The sequence below is a fragment of the Clupea harengus genome, chromosome 19, assembly GCF_900700415.2.
Source record: "Clupea harengus chromosome 19, Ch_v2.0.2, whole genome shotgun sequence".
Lineage (NCBI taxonomy): Eukaryota > Metazoa > Chordata > Actinopteri > Clupeiformes > Clupeidae > Clupea > Clupea harengus.
In genome coordinates this window covers 6,313,948-6,331,447 of record NC_045170.1, presented here as the reverse complement: position 1 = coordinate 6,331,447, position 17,500 = coordinate 6,313,948, and the positions used below count along the sequence as shown (strand labels likewise).

The following is a 17,500-nucleotide window of genomic DNA, read 5'->3' as shown; positions in this document are numbered from 1 at the left end:
TTTCATATTACAATGGCTTTTGATAATAGATTCTGCAGTTACTTAGTGAAGCTTGGTGTGTGTGTGGGGGGGGGGGGGTTGTATACTATATTGTAGTGATAGAATCTAATAAGCACAGAATATGTTAATATGTTGGCATTTATGCCATTCAGTGAGGTAGAATACGCGCTGTGTGCGCTCACTGCTCCTAATGTGTGTGTATGTGTGTGAGCTCACTGCTCCTAATGTGTGTGTGCTCACTGCTCCTAATGTGTTTGCTCACTGCTCCTAATGTGTGTGTGCTCACTGCTCCTAATGTGTTTGCTCACTGCTCCTAATGTGTGTGCGCTCACTGATCCTAATGTGTGTGTGTGTGTACTCACTGCTCTTAATGTGCTGTATGGATGGATTGTTTACATTCAATCTGAGATCTGGGCCATCAGAAGATGTGTAGGTGCTTTTCAGGTGCACAGTCAATCACAACAAACAGGGTTAGAGAACTTCTAGATTTTAGTGACAAATAATGATTTTCATATATAGGCTCAAGTCTGTCAACATTTAGAAAATGCAAAATAAAAAATCATTAATCAAAATACTTGAATCATCAAAACCTTAAATTAACTCACACTCTTTATTAATTCCTGTGTGTTTCTTATTCTTATTATAACTCTATTATAATCAATTTGCTTCTTATGTAACTCTATTTTATAAGCTATTTGCTTCTTATTTGTTCTGTTTTATTACTTTACAATAGTTAAATGTAGTTACCCTTAATTTCCTATTTTATAAAATGATATATATATATTAAGTCTTTAATAAATTGCAAATAAATAAATAATTTAATTCTCTAATAAAGTTTTATCTAATCTAAATTCTCAAGCAAATCTTCACCTTAGTTCTTAACTTAATCAAATTCACATAACCCAACACAATTGTACAGGCTAGCAGTTCAAACAGTAACTCAACATAAATCGATATCCCATTTGCAGTACATACATTCAAATATTCGCTCAATTAAATATATTCAAAGTATATTCAGTGTGTTCATTCGTCTGAATTCCTCAAGACACAGTTTTTTCTTCAAATACAAAGAACATGTAAAGTCTTACCTAGTATCCGTGGAACTTCAACGCTATCAAGCTATCAGCAGTTCTCTTTCAGTTGGACTGATGTGGTGTGGAATCCTTTTTTTGTCGTTCGGTGGGAGGATTGCCATCTGGTTGTATTCAGAGTATTCAGTCAGTCAGTCAGTCAGTCAGTACTCAAGTATTCATTGTAGATCAATCCACAATGAGAAATCTTCATTTCAATCTTCAAGTTTTCAAAAAAACAGCTTATCTCCAGCAGGTCCGCTGTAGCTCAGTCTAGCTAGCTTCAGTTAGGCTACAAGTTAGCACTCAACTAGCATTCACAGGAAAAAAACATAAATCCAGTATATTCAAACTGTACAAACTGTACTTTCTCTCTCACACTCGTTTTAAACACTTTAAACTTTTAAATACAATCGAATAATTACATTTGGTTAAACTAATTCGGTCAGTAAAGACGTTAATTTAAAAAGGTTGTCACCACGAAATTTAAAAACGTCTGAGTCTCTGCTCGCGTCTTCCTTTTCAAAGTTAAGTTGCGCGTGCTCTTCAGCACGCACTACGTCCTGTAGAGGGCGCTCCAACATTACATTTCATTCGTTCTCTACATTAAATGCTATGCTGAATTCCATTTTAGTGAATATTTGCATTGTTCCTATTCTATTCTTCTATCATACATTTCCAGTAAAGGTTGAATCAAATAACTAATCAATGTTTAATGTTTATTATTAGACAACTATTTATTCATTACTAATTATACACTATTTACAGAATCTTAAAGATTACTTTGTAAACCTTGGTTACAATTGTCTATTAAGCTCCGAATGTATCTAGTTGTTGTATATGGATGAAGTCCATACCAGACTCTCAGCAGTATGCAGTGTCGTGCATGTCTGTGAGGCATGCATAGCTAGCGTGGCTAACGGTCTGCTTTACGCATCTGGGGAGTTTGCTCATGGGCACTGCAGCATGACATCACCGAATGAGGAGAGACAGTGGGGAGGGTGTGTGCGCGCTGGTGTGTGTGGGTGTGTGTGTGTGTGTGTGTGTTTGAGTAAGTGATTAATAGCCACTCGAGCAGAAGCAGAGACGTGTAGCTGCGCTGTGCAACCATGCTGCTGGGTAAACTAAGCTAAGCTAAGCTAAAACCTTCTCCAATCTGCTAGTTTCCAAATGATGCCCCTTCCACAGTGAAAGCCTGCTAGTGACAGCTGCCAGACTGGACCAGTCTGTTCATTCATCCACATGCACGTATTGAAAACGTGTTAATCACAGTGGGATGGAAAAGTTTGGGCACCCCTGGCCACAACGACTGTTTCTGTGAATAGCTGGGCGAGTAAAAGATAACCTGATTTACAGTAGGCACAAAGATGACACGTGTCTTTAATATTACTGTGTGATGCGTGTGAGAGTTGAAAAAGGATGGGGGTGCGCTGATGTGTGTGAGATTGAGGGAGAACGCGGGTGCGCTGATGTGTGTGTGTGTGTGAGTTGAGAGAGAACGCGGGTGCGCTGATGTGTGTGTGTGTGAGTTGAGAGAGGATGAGGGTGCGCTGATGTGTGTGTGTGTGTGTGAGTTGAGAGAGGATGAGGGTGCGCTGATGCGTGTGTGTGTGTGAGTTGAGAGAGGATGAGGGTGCGCTGATGTGTGTGTGTGTGAGTTGAGAGAGAACGCGGGTGCGCTGATGTGTGTGTGTGTGTGAGTTGAGAGAGAACGCGGGTGCGCTGATGTGTGTGTGTGTGTGAGTTGAGAGAGGATGAGGGTGCGCTGATGTGTGTGTGTGTGAGTTGAGAGAGAACGCGGGTGCGCTGATGTGTGTGTGTGTGTGAGTTGAGAGAGGATGAGGGTGCGCTGATGTGTGTGTGTGTGTGAGTTGAGAGAGGATGAGGGTGCGCTGATGCGTGTGTGTGAGTTGAGAGAGGACGGAGGTACACATTCCTCCCCTCCCAAAGTGTGTCGCCAGAACTTAAACTGACAGCAGTTGACCTCTTGGAGGCATGTTGGCAGTAGATGGCAGCATACCACATTCAGATAGACCAACAGCCATGACTGACATGTCATTATCAGGAAGGAACATTCAGAACTAGTAGCCTGGTAGGCCAGTGCGTCTGGAGTAGATGAAGCATGTTAAATATGCAAACACTGGTCGTCATGAAGGGTAGGCTATGCCATTCACAGCAACATTTCACTCAACATCATTGGTAAAAACAAAAAAAAAGCCTGCATGGTATCAAGAACATGTACACAGTATCAAACATGTCGAACCAAATTTGCAAATACAAGCAGCCAAGGCCCTATTTTATTTTATTCTATTTTATTTAGCAAGTAAGTAAGTAAATTAAGCCAGTTTACTTTTATAGCCTAGTTAGCAAACAAATATTTAGGCTAACCTTATTAATTAGCATGTTTCATACTCTGTATTCTAAAGCTAAATATTGTCTTTATTACGACTCTGCTACAGACTACATTAAACGGAAGGCCAACTGACTGCTACGGCTACGGAATTCCGTACCAATAGCTGGGATATTTTCCGTCCGGAATGTTTTTTCCATAGGTTTCTTTCCGTATGCTCCGTAGCAGTAGGGAACATGGCGTAAGTGAATGGCGACATCACAGCGTTGCCAACCCAGGTCTTCCCATGTCTGTGGCCCAGACCCGGCCCAGCCCCGGCCCAGACCCGGCTGCAATGTGGGGTCGACACGCTTGCATTCCCAGCCCCAGTTTCCAGGAATGTGTTTGGCCTGGCCTGCATAGCGTCTGTTCCATTAACTCCTGCTATTAATAACGTGCTAACACACATCTGCAGCGGCGGCAAGGGCACCGCCAAGGACAATGGGAGATGGGGCACAGTGTAAACATGTGCAAGAGCAACTGAGTGTCTTAGTCTAATCTCAGATGTGTTTTAGTCTAATCTGAGACATCTCTTATTCTCAGATGTGTTTTACTCTAATCTCAGATGTGTTTTAGTCTAATCTGAGACGTGTCTTAATCTGAGACGTGTCTTAATCTGAGATGGTCTTAATCTGAGATGGTCTTAATCTGAGACGTGTTTTAGTCTAATCTGAGATGTGTCTTGGCAAAGTCCGCTTACAAGTCAGTGTCACTGTGGGGGCGGTACAAAAGGAGCGACATCACTCACCACAACACAGGCATAAAATGCCCTGAACTTGTTTAAAATTACATGAACATTAAATGCCCCCCTACACACACACACACACAGGCCCAGGGCACTACCAACCACATGTCTGCTGATCACTCCACTCAAACACATACATACACTCACTCACACACACACACATACACACACACACACACACACACACACAGGCCCAGGACCCTATCAAGCACATGTCTACTGATCAGTCCACTGACACAAAGACTATCTCAGGGCCAGACGCACTCCAGGGTTAGCTGCCTGCTGTAGCTGCCTGCACTGCTCACCAGACATCTGATAAGTGTGTGTCTGTGTGTGTCAGGTTACTACCCTCAAAGCTGTCCCTCTCCCACACTCTTAAATCATGCAAGACTCTCTCTCTCTCTCTCTGTCTCTCTCTCACACACACACACACACACACACACACACACACACACACACACACACACACACACACACACACACACACACACACACACACACACACACACAGTGTCACTCTCTCTCTCTCTCCTTTTCTGTCCCAGACTGCAGTACCCTCATTATTATCACAGGATTAAAGTTTAATGAAAGGAGCTGCCTGTTTTCAAAGAAACTGTGTGTGTTCCTGGAAAGAGGGGCATTCAGGGACTATAAAATGGGGAGGATTACTGCCATCTCTGTCTCACACACACACACACACACACACACACACACACACACACACACACACACACACACACACATATGCCCCCAGACTTAGAGATATGGAAGATTACTGCCGTCTCTCTCTTGCTCACACACACACACACGCAGACACCCACATGCACACATGCACATAGACACACAGGCACACACACACACAAACACACACACACACACTAACACATACAAATGCACACACATGCGAACAATGATGGCTAATTTCTCTGAATGATCTTTCAGTATGTATTTTTATTAGTGAAAGCAGTTGCTACGGGCTATCCGTGATGCTGTTGTTGCTATGGTGCTATCCGTGATGCTATTGTGCTGTTGTTGCCATGGACCTGCTCCATCCTGACTCCCCATCCTCCTCCTCCCCCAGGTGGACCTGCAGAGGACCTTTACATTCCGTAACTCCAAACAGACATATAATGGCATCCCCATCATCGCCGCCAACATGGACACCACAGGCACCTTCGAGATGGCCCGGGTCCTGAGCAAAGTGAGTTTACCTGTAGTAACCATAGCAACAGACAGGGGCCAAGGGGCCAACTAGTCCTTCTGCTGGAGCACACCCTGCATGCTTACATGTGGAAAACAGAGAGGACAATGGTAATCTTTTACAGAGATTAGAAATTAGATTATTACATTAGTTAACATATCTAATTAATTAGATGTGTTACCTAAAGTCCTTGGTGAACTTAATTAGATTGGTTACCTAAAGTCCTTGGTGAACTTAATTAGATTTGTTAACTAAAGCCCTTGGTGACTTCAGCTGGACTTAATGCAGGAAGCAAAAAAATCAGTGTGATGTTAAAAAATCCTTTCAACTGTTCCTCCCTCTCTTCCTCTTTCACTCTCTCACTTCATCTTACCCTCTCCCCCTTCCTCTACCTCTCTATGCCTTCATCCCTCATCCCTCTCTCTCTCTTTCAGCACACACTCTTCACTGCCATGCAGAAGCACTACTCCCTGGAGGAGTGGCAGAAGTTTGCTGCAGATCACCCAGAGTGCTTAGAGGTACACACACACTCTCCAAACACACACACCAGCCCCCAAACACACACCAGTCCTCAAACACACACACTCCCCCAAACACACACACCCCCCCCCCCCAAACACACACCAGCCCCAAACATACACCAGCCCCCAAACACACACCAGCCCCCAAACACACACGCTCCTAAACACACACTCCCCCAAACACACACCAGCCCCCAAACACACACTCCCTCAAACACACACACTCCCCCAAACACACACCAGCCCCCAAACACACACTCTCCCAAACACACACCAGCCCCCAAACACACACTCCCCCAACCACACTCCTTTGTCCTAATCTATCCCATAGCCTAAAGAGTCCTAATCTATCCTATAGCCTAAAGAGTCCTAATCTATCCTATAGCCTAAAGAGTCCTAATCTATCCTATAGCCTAAAGAGTCCAGTGTCTGTGGGCATATGTTGGCAGTTAATGACCCTATTCCTCTCTTCTCCCTCCCCCCTCCTGTCCTCTCTCCTCTCCCCTCCTCTCCTCTCCCCCTCTCCTCTCCTCCCCTCTCCTCTCCTCTCATCTCTCCCTCTCCTCTCCTCTCATCTCCTCCCCTCTCCTCTCATCTCTCCCTCTCCTCTCCTCTCCTCTCTTCTCCTCTCTTCTCTCCTCTACCCCTCTCCTCTCCTCTCTTATTTTCTCATCTCTCTCCTCTCCTCTCCTCTACCCCTCTCCTCTCCTCTCTTCTCCTCTCATCTCTTTCCTCTCCTCTCCTCTCCTCTCCTCTCCATCTCCTCTCCTCTCCTCTCATCTCTCCTCTTCTCTCCTCTCCTCTCATCTCTCCTCTCCTCCTCTCCTCTCCGCTCCTCTCCTCTCCTCTCCTCTCCTCTCCCTCTCCCCTCCTCTCCATCTCCTCTCTCTCCTCTCCTCTCCTCTCTCCTCTCCTCTCCCCTCCTCTCCTCTCCCTCTCCCCTCCTCTCCTCTCCTTTCCCCTCTCCTCTCCTCCCCTCCCCTCTCCTCTCATCTCTCCCTCTCCTCTCCTCTCTCCTCTCTTCTCCTTTCATCTCTCCCTCTCCTCTCCGTTCCTCTCCTCTCCATCTCCTCTCCTCTCATCTCTCCTCTCCTCCTCTCTTCTCCTCTCCGCTCCTCTCCTCTCCTCTAATCTCTCTCCTCCCCTCTCCTCCTCTCCATCTCCTCTCCTCTCATCTCTCCCTCTCCTCTCCTCTCCTCTAATCTCCTCTCTCCTCCTCTCATCTCTCTCTCTCCTCTCCTCTCCCTCTCTCCTCCCCTCTCCTCTCCTCTCCTCTCCTCTCCCTCTCCCCTGCTTCAGCATATTGCCGCCAGCTCTGGCAGTGGTAAGGCGGACCTGGAGCGGCTGAGCGCCATCCTGGAGGGCGTCCCCCAGATCCGCTACATCTGCCTGGACGTGGCCAACGGCTACTCCGAGCACTTTGTGGAGTTTGTCAAGACCGTCAGAGAGAGGTTCCCCACCCATACCATCATGGTGAGGAGGGGGGGGGGGGGGGGGGGGGGGTTTGAAGCAGGTTTTGTAAGGTGTGTGTGTGTGTGTGTATGTGTGTGTGTGTGTGTGTGTGTGTGTGTGTGTGTGTGTGTGTGTGTGTGTGAGTGTGTGTCTGTGTGTGTGTGTGCTGTTACACACTATATAGACAGAAGTTTAGCGTTCAGCAGGGATAACCACGAGGTGGATTTCTGACGTCCGAGGCAAGGATGGAAGTTTTGCACAAGGTCGGAAGAAGCACTGTTCGACCCTTCTTATCACCTCTGGTCTAAACATGCTCTTGTACATATGCAGACTAAGTGGCACCTAATAATCTAAGTTACACACGCACACAGGAAAGCCATGTTCCTGCTTTCATAAGCACATGATTCGTACAAGGAATATATTAATACAAGGCACTTGATTCAGTGCTTGGAAATTATCTCCATCACAATGACTTTCTTGCAAACCCCAGTGCACTCATTTAAAGTTAATTTATTTCAATGTGATGAGTGCATGTTTTTCTGCTTACTGTAAGAAAGTCTATGAGTGAAGTCAAAATGCTTCATTCTTGAACACTTCATGAAATTGTACCAGTAAGTAAAAATAAATGGCACACTTTCACAACATTTCTTAAGTGCAATTTTGTTCCTACAAATCCCATGATCCCCTTGGCTTGCGGTGGGCGGAGCAGGCTGGCAACGTGGTGACGGGGGAGATGGTGGAGGAGCTGATTCTGATCGGTGCTGACATCATTAAAGTGGGCATCGGGCCAGGTGAGTGTGTGTGTGTGTGTGTGAGTGTGTGTATGTGTGTGTGTGTGTGTGTGTTTGTGTGTGTGTGTGTGTATGTGTGTGTGTGTGTGTGTGTCTGTGTGTGTCCCTCTATGCCTTGTTTTCATGTACCCACTGTGGGACAGAGCCTTCCTAGTTCAACAGCTGTTGATCAGAGCCACTAACAATGTGTTAGTGTTCATTCATTTGTTCACTCATATGTGTATTTGTTTACGCGTGTATGTGTGTGTGTGTGTGTGTGTGTGTGTGTGTGTGTGTGTGTGTGTGTGTGTGTGTGTGTGTGTGTGTGTGTGTGTGTGTGTGTGTGTGTGTGCACTTTTATGATCCTCAATGTCACAGTATCGTCAGAAATGTTTAAACTGTAAATTCATTATGGTCCGGGGTTGCCACATTTAGGGTCCGGGCTTACCACATTTTAGTTTTTTACGCAATTGAAATTCCTCTACATTTGTCATTTTCAATTTTTCTGTCACCATACTGTTACTTACTCAAGTACCCATCTCTGCATATTTTCTACAATAGCTCTCTACTGGTATGCTAAAGACGTCTAATGAATTCATCTTTGATGTGAAATAAACTCACATATGAGATGGTTCCAAAGACGAGTAATGAATTCATCTTTGATGTGAAATAAACTCACATATGAGATGTTTCATGACCTCTGACCTCTGGTGTTTGACCTGCAGGGTCAGTGTGCACAACCCGGATCAAGACTGGCGTGGGGTACCCCCAGTTAAGCGCCGTCATTGAGTGTGCCGACTCCGCCCATGGCCTGAAGGGACATATCATCTCAGTGAGAACACACACACACACATGCACACACTCGCACACACATACACACAGTAACACAGACACAAAGAGTTTTTCTGAGAGCTATGCATTGTAGGCTTGTCTGTGAATGTTATAATAAATGATTAAATGAGGTGAAGTACTGTAATTTGGCCACATGAGGGCAGCAGTCATCTTCCTGAGGTCAGCTAATGCAGATAAACTAGGAGGATGGGATGTTTTGAGCTCGTCACACATCAGAGATTTGATGCTCATTGTATCGCCTTCTGTGTGGCCTTCTGTCTGCATTTTAATGTGTATTGTGTTATTGTGTTTATTGTGCATTAATGATGTGCTCTTGGGAGATTTATATTTCAGATGATGGTAAATTCTCTCCTTCTCTCTCTCTCTCCCTCCCCTGCAGGATGGAGGCTGTAGTTGCCCAGGCGATGTGGCCAAAGCTTTTGGTGAGTCTGATTTTAAAGTGAAGAATCCCAACAATCCCAACATATAAGACAAACAGTCATGAGAACTTGTGTATGAATTATGTTTTGTTTAATACTTGGAATACATTTATATGTTGAATACATATATGTGTATGTGTATTTGTATGGTTATGTGTATGTGTGTGTGTATATTTGTGGGTATGTGGTTGTGTGTGTGTTTGTGTGTGTGTTTGTGTGTGTGTGTGCATGTGTGTGTATGGTTGTGTGTGCGCGTGCGTTTGGCATGTGTGTGTGTGTGCGTGTGTGTGTGTGCATGTGTGTGTATGGTTGTGTGTGCGCGTGCGTTTGGCATGTGTGTGTGCGTGTGTGTGTGTGTGTGTGCATGTGGTTGTGTGGTTGTGTGTGTGCGTGCGTGCGTGCGTGCGTGTGTGTGTGCATGTGTGTGTGTGGTTGTGTGTTCGCGTGCGTTTGGCATGTGTGTGTGCGTGCGTGCGTGCGTGCGTGCGTGCGTGCGTGCGTGCGTGCGTGCGTGCGTGCGTGCGTGCGTGTGTGTGTGTGTGTGTTCGCGTGCGTTTGGCATGTGTGTGTGTGTGTGTGTGTGCGTGCGTGTGTGTGTGTGTGTGTGCGCGTGCGTTTGGCATGTGTGTGTGTGTGTGTGCGTGCGTGTGTGTGTGTGTGTGTGCGCGTGCGTTTGGCATGTGTGTGTGTGTGCGTGCGTGTGTGTGTGTGTGTGTGTGTGTGTGTGTGTGTGTGTGCGCGTGCGTTTGGCATGTGTGTGTGTGTGCGTGCAGGAGCGGGAGCTGATTTCGTCATGATGGGAGGTATGTTGGCGGGCCATGACCAGTGTGCCGGTGAGGTCATTGAGAAGGGCGGGAAGAAGTTCAAACTGTTCTACGGCATGAGCTCGGACGTCGCCATGAAGAAATACGTCGGGGGCGTGGCCGAGTACAGGTGACTGACACCAGCTTTAGCCAGTCGGAACCCCCTCAAGGAGTTGCATTAGCCACCATTGGTTTAGAATAACATTTGACACATTTTTGAAATTTGCTCCTTTGAGAGTTACATATTCGTATTAAAATATGAAATAACATTTCCATAAATTGAGACATATTGTTGCTGATTACAGTTGCAGCATTTATTTACGTATATATTTTGAGGTTTTTTCTTTGTTTTTAGACTAAACCATTAACTAAGTGATTCTGAGCTGCAGGTTGTCTGCTTGTTGCCTTGACTATATTTCCCATGTTCCGTGTTTCAGGGCGTCGGAGGGCCGCACGGTGCAGGTTCCGTATAAGGGGGACGTGGAGAACACGGTCCTGGACGTTCTGGGCGGCCTGCGCTCCACGTGCACCTATGTGGGGGCGGCTAAACTCAAGGAGCTCAGCCGCAGAACCACATTTATCAGAGTCACACAGCAGACCAGTCAGTTGTTCACCTAGTCACACACACACACACACACACACACACACACACACACACACACACACACACAAGCACACACAAATACACACACACACACATCATTTTATCACACATGCACACATATACTTCCATTACACACACATACTTCCATCACACACTTCCATCACACACACACACACACACTTCCATCACACACACACACACACACACACACACTTCTATCACACACACACACACAGTCACACTACACAAGTACACCAAGACAGACATGTGCAATAACTTATTTCTTGATCATAGTCACTGATTGTTGTGTGTGTGTGTGTGTGTGTTATAAAAGACAAAAGCCATAAATACTGTTCCAACTTCTCAGGACTGATACATTTCTTGCTGCTGTGCTTCCACAGATGCTGGCTATTAGCCGTACTGTGAGACCATGTCCCAGCATGGCTAACCCACTGTATTGTTATAAATGAGCGCCTTCACACTCATACCATACTGGATGCTATCCTGGGGTCCCCTTTAGGCCGGCTTCGGGTTGGCGGAGAACAGCTACCTGAGTCCGGCCCACTTCTGGTCCACTTCTGGCCCAGGCCCATCCCAGGGTCAGCTGGTGTCCAGATATGATAGTATGGCTTTAGTGTGTTTAAATCCTATGCAATCCTGCCTCCACTGACAGAGTGTGCTGGGAAACGAGGACACATGAGTTTCTGAGAAGAATAATTCAACCAGTGCATTTTGGGTAGACAGGGATTAAGACTTGTGGTTGGGAGGGGTAGTTGGGAGTGTGGGGGTGGGGGTGAAGGGTTGACTTGGGGGGTAGGTAGCCAGTCACACACCAACCCATTACGGTCCCAGCTCCTGGCCTCAGCATGCCACTGCTCTCTGATCTTCTGTCTTCACTTCCTGTAGGGCCCAAATCCTTAGATTCCTAGCATTAGCGTTAGAATTAGCGTTAGCATTAGCGTTAGCAGTACTTCTACCATCTCTAAGTGATAATGACTGTTTTATTTTACGACCCTGCCTGTCACCATATCCGGAGTGAGAAGAGTCATTGGCTGTCCTGCTCAGTGGGCTTGTTTTGGAAACAGAGTCATCCTGATCTGTGAAAGACACCCTGCGAGTAGGGTGTGTGTTATGTCCTGTCTATAGGGTGTGTGTATCGTTCCTGTCTATAGGGTGTGTGTTATGTCCTGTCTATAGGGTGTGTGTTATGTCCTGTCTATAGGGTGTGTGTTACGTCCCGCATGTAGGACTGTGTGTGTTGGGTGTCTCACTGATCTGAAGCAAAGCTGCCTAGCTGTAAGAATGCCCAGGCAGAGGACTGTGTCCCAGACTGAGGACGACCCTGGAGAACTAGCCCCTAAATCAGATTGATCTGATCTACTGGATCCAATGATCAGTAATGGACCCACTGGCCCTACTCTAGATCTATCTGATCTACTGGATCCATTAGGTCTGGTCTGGATCTGTTCTCGAGTTTGTTCCGCGAGTTTGAGTTTACTGATTACTGTCCTGACTACTGTACTGATTACTGTACTGAATACTACTGTACTGATTACTGTACTGAATACTGTACACACACACCCACACACACACACAGACACACACACACACACACACACACACGCACACACACTACTGTACTGTATTACTGAGTATCCCCTACCAATGCTCTCCGAGGATGAAATATCACTGGTGATAATTAATGATGATACTATGGCATGAAAAACAAATAAACAAAACAAGGTGTCTGAGATGAGTCTTGAGAGACAGTGTTTGTGCGTGTGTTTGTGTGTGCGTGTGTGTGTGTGCTTGTGTGTGTGTGTGTGGCAGAGAGAGAGAGGGAGAGAGAATGTGTATCTGTATGTGTTAGTCTGACAGGAGTGTATGTGAAATACATGGGAGAGTTTGTGTGTGTGTGTGTGTGTGTGTGTGTGTGTGTGTGTGTGGCACAGAGAGAGAGAGAGAGAAAGTGTATCTGTATGTGTTAGTCTGACAGGAGTGTATGTGAAATACATGGGAGAGTGTGTGTGTGTGTGTGTCTGAGAGCGAGAAAGAAGGATGACAATATGTCACTGTCACACACGAACGCACACACCAACACACACACACACACACACACACACACACAGTCAAACAGTCCCATACCCACGACCTGCAGCCAGACGCCCGAGTCACACACACTCACTCACACACACTCACACACACACACACACACACACACACACACACACACACAGTCAAACAGTCCCATACCCACGACCTGCAGCCAGACGCCCGAGTCACACACACACACACACACACACACACACACACACACACACACACACACACACACACACACAGTCAAACAGTCACATACCCACGACCTGCAGCCAGACGCCCGAGTCCTGCAGTTGGCACTGTAGTTGTGTTTTATTAGTACGTGTATACTGAAACAATAGACTTGTACTGGTATACAGACACTTTCTTTTCTTTCCATTTTTTTTTTACAAATTTGTTCACAACCTGAATCAAACATTGTTTTGTGTGTGTGTGTGTGTTTTGTTATCCATACAAATGAAATCAATTCTACCTAGAAAAACAGGCAAGCACCATCAAAATAAAATAAAATAAAATCCCCCAAAAAGGACCCTCAAATCATAAGATCCAAGAAAACTGGTGTGAGTGCGTCCTACAAATAGATACACCACTGTTAGAAAATAGAATTTGACTTCCTCCATAATTCTGTTATATTAGTTTTCTTTTCTTTCTTTCTTTCTTTCTTTCTTCTTCTTCTTCTTTTTTTTTTACAAAAAGCTAGTGCAAGTTATATATTTTACAGACTACAGAGGATGCACGCATATGGAAAGAAAAGAAAAGAAAAAAAACGAAAACAAAAACAGGAAAATAAAAGCAAACAGATCTTCTCAGAACAAAGATTCCTGTCAAAGCCTCACACATTCTTTTCTCCTCCTGTCAAAGCTTCACACACTCTGTCCTGCTGTCAAAGCCTCACACACTCTGTCCTGCTGTCAAAGCCTCACACACTCTGTCCTGCTGTCAAAGCCTCACACACTATTTTCTCCTCCTGTCAAAGCCTCACACACTCTTTCTCCTTTCTTATCCTCCAACACCCCCCTCCTCTCTCCACCCCAAATGCTACTGACCCATATCCTCTCTGGTCACCATGGCTGTAGATCCCTCCACCCCCCAATACACACACAAACACACACACACACACACTTTCACCTGAAGAACTATCTAACAGTCTTATCCCATGTTAGCGCCCCGCTTCTACCCTGAACAGGAACCCAAACAAGACGACAACTCGGAACTTTCCTGAGGCGTCCATTCTCCTATTCAGAAGACCGGTCTGGACCACACACACACACACACACACACACACACACACACACACACACACACACACACACACACACACGCCGCTGTGCAGAAAACAGTCTTCATCTCCCTTCCCATGGAAGACCTTTATGACTACGACGCCCCAACGTCACCCTACACATCCCAGAAGCTTCTAGTGCTTTTTCCTACTTCCTGTGTAATGGCCATGGCTTCCTGTCCGACACGTACACTAATTCAATTACGTCATCATCTGAACACACCCCACAAAGGCTGAAAACACATTTTCTAAAAAAAGGAGGAAACAGAAAAAGCAGAAGTATCTGAAGTCCGTGGTCGTTCGTGCGGGCCGACCTTTGACCTCGTAACCTACAATCACCACACACACCACCATAACACTCTTCCGCGCTATGACTGTTGATTGTAAAAATACACATTTTGCTGGACAGTCACTAGGTGGCGCTCCTGAGTTGCTTTCTGCACCCAGCTCAGTCACTGCTTGTCTCGGCTGCTGACCCCAGCTCAGTCACTGCTTGTCTCGGCTGCTGACCCCAGGTCTCTATGATGTCTCTGTTCAAGCAGTGTCATCTGCCTGTGCCCTGCGCTGATTGGTTAATTCGCGGGAGGGGTGGGGGGTCATGATTGTTTCCATGACACACATCATGGCATTTGACTTTCAGTCTCAACATTCTTCAACACGATTTAAAAAAACGTTATTTTCTTACTTTCAGATATGTCAGTGTTTCTCAGTCCCCCTTCTTCCCTGACCCTGTATCTCATAACACCTCCAGGGATACACACACTGTCTCCAGGGAAACACACACTGTCTCCATGGAAACACACACTGACTGCTGCGGAGGTTGTTGTCTGTGCGAGGGAGTGACTACACACGCAGACACCTGCTTTGATTCTTTGAGTTTGCAGTTTGTATCGAGCCAGCGCTGTGAGGGGCAGGTAGTGCATCATCTGCCCCACCAGCAGGGGGCAGTAGTGGTCCGCCCCCTGCACAACTGCACACCTCATTCTTAAACACCCCAAGTCCGTTAGAGTCCGTTAGTGTCCTTCTTACGTCCTTGTCCTTGTCCTGGTCCAGGCAAAGATGGTGTGTCCTGCCTCCTGGACTACAGCTCGTCAGTGTGTGTGTGTGTGTGTGTGTGTGTGTGTGTGTGTGTGTGTGTGTGTGTGTGTGTGTGTGTGTGTTGTGTGTGTGTGTGTGTGTGTGTGTGTTGTGTGTGTGTGTGGGTGTGTGTGTGTGTGTGTGTGTGTGTGTGTTGTGTGTGTGTGTGTGTGTGTGTGTGAGAGAGTGTGTGTGGGTGTGTGTGTGAGTGTGTGTGGGGGAGGTGGGTGCTGGGGCAGAAAGAGGTGACATCTGCCCCCCCCCCCCCCCCCCCCCTTCCCCTCCCCAGTCTCTCACATCCCCATACGCATCAGACTGAGGGGGGATGCTTCGTCTTCGCTCGAATAATAATAATAACAACAATAATAATAATAATAATAGGCCCACCAACAGAGGATGTGAGGGAAATAAATATGAAGATGAGTTTCCCTGCCTGAGTAGGATTAAGCAGTAAGGACATAAACAAGAGATCATAAACATAAACATAAACAAGAGATCATCCAACAGTCAACGCTATGAAAGGACTCCTGATTCAGTTCATCATCGCAGTACAAGAAAAGAAAAGAAAAACAAGAGGAAAGGAAAGAGGAGAAGAATCATCAGTTTTAAAATCACAAAGGTCAAATCAAATACAAATGCCTTATTTTAAGTTTGCACCCACATTCATTGTTTGTTTGTTCGTTCGTTCGTTAGTTTATTTATTTGTTTGTTTGTTTGTGCCAGTAAAAAGAAAAGCAGTGGAAACATTCACATTTAACCTTTAACCTTTCACATCCACCTACCAGCCGAGTTCTACAAAATATCAGGCAAACATCGACACACCTCCGGAGAGGTTGTAGACATGCTTAAAATGTACACGCACACACGCATGCACGCACACACACACATACACAGTTCTGGGAGACTGTGAAAGGGTACCTGATTCCAACATGTGGACCATACCTGCTCCCAAGCACACACCAACATGCAGTCACACACACACACACACACACACACACACCTCTACAGCCACTCCATCTGCTGGACCCAGAAGCGAGTGGAGGGCTGGATGAACAACAGAGGAGAGGAAACAATGACATCTTTAATTTCTCTCTCCTTCTCTTTTTCTTAGTTTTCTCTCCGTCTCTCTTTCTCTCTCCCCTTCCTCTCGCTCTCTGGTAACTGAGTGACCCTGCCGTAAGAGGACACTGGGGTGTGAGGGGGGACCACACACACACACACACACACACACACACACACATATGCATGCATGTACTTAGACACACACACACACACACACACACACACACACACCTCACACACACCAGGTGCCCCTAGGAAGCAGAGAAAAGTGCTGAAACATTATCATCAAGTCTACTCCTGATATAACTAAATGTGCATTGATTTTCATTTGCTTGCTTGTTTTTACTAGAAAAAGTGGTCCCGCATTTATGAGGTCATATCCCCTTTATGAGGTCATATCCCCTTTTCTCCGTCTTCCACCCTAAGTGTGTGAGGAACCGGTTACTAAAGTCAGAGGTGACACTCTCACACACACACACACACACACACACACACACACACGGGCAGGTAGAGATACATTCAGGTTAGAGATGCTTCTAGAAGCTTAAAACACATACAGACACACAGACAGACAATCAGGCAAACACATTACGAAGGCCACATACGGTAGGTAGAGATACACTATGTGAAAGACTGATGACACACACACGGCGAAACCACACACACACGCATGCACACTCAAACAGACACACGCACGCACACACACACACACACTCACACATACACACAATCTTCAACTCATGTACGCATACATGTACGCATACACGCAGAAACACACTCACTCACTCACACACACACACACACACACACACACACACACACACACACACACACACACACACACACACACACACACACACACACACACACACACCATCTTCAACTCCCTCCCTGAGTAAAACAGATTTCTTATCTTCAGTAAAGATAAAAATTCCTGTCTTTCCTTTCCGACAGTACAAACACACACACACACACACACACACATAAATATTCTGCAAATATGCCAAATGAACAGAAGGGATCTGTTGACCCATTGAACACGATAAGGGGACGAGGTTCTAGCTGAAATGTTTGTATAACCCATATTTTGTAGAACCCATATTTAAGAGGCTTGTTGCCTTGGAGACAGAATACTGCCTCTGCCTGGTGAAGAGGT

General features: G+C 46.0%; 1 protein-coding gene and 1 long non-coding RNA gene across 2 annotated transcripts in view; one reads left to right on the top strand and one right to left on the bottom strand.

Annotated features, from left to right (window-relative positions):
• gmpr (guanosine monophosphate reductase) overlaps window positions 1–10,911 on the top strand; it is a 20,094-nt gene extending 9,183 nt beyond the window's left edge. Inside the window, exons 2-9 of the mRNA XM_031586443.2 lie at window positions 5,286–5,405; window positions 5,840–5,923; window positions 7,226–7,399; window positions 8,088–8,169; window positions 8,874–8,980; window positions 9,380–9,422; window positions 10,193–10,352; window positions 10,660–10,911. Coding sequence (XP_031442303.1) covers window positions 5,286–5,405; window positions 5,840–5,923; window positions 7,226–7,399; window positions 8,088–8,169; window positions 8,874–8,980; window positions 9,380–9,422; window positions 10,193–10,352; window positions 10,660–10,840 — 951 coding nt within the window. The 3' untranslated portion in view covers window positions 10,841–10,911. The remainder of the gene's footprint in view (window positions 1–5,285; window positions 5,406–5,839; window positions 5,924–7,225; window positions 7,400–8,087; window positions 8,170–8,873; window positions 8,981–9,379; window positions 9,423–10,192; window positions 10,353–10,659) is intronic.
• A 2,307-nt stretch (window positions 10,912–13,218) lies between these two features.
• On the bottom strand, window positions 13,219–15,372 carry LOC105911185. Its single transcript, XR_004165858.1, has 2 exons — window positions 14,185–15,372; window positions 13,219–14,047 (listed from the first exon to the last, which is right to left on the bottom strand). It is a non-coding gene; the product is annotated as an uncharacterized LOC105911185 (long non-coding RNA).
• Window positions 15,373–17,500: the final 2,128 nt, after the last annotated feature.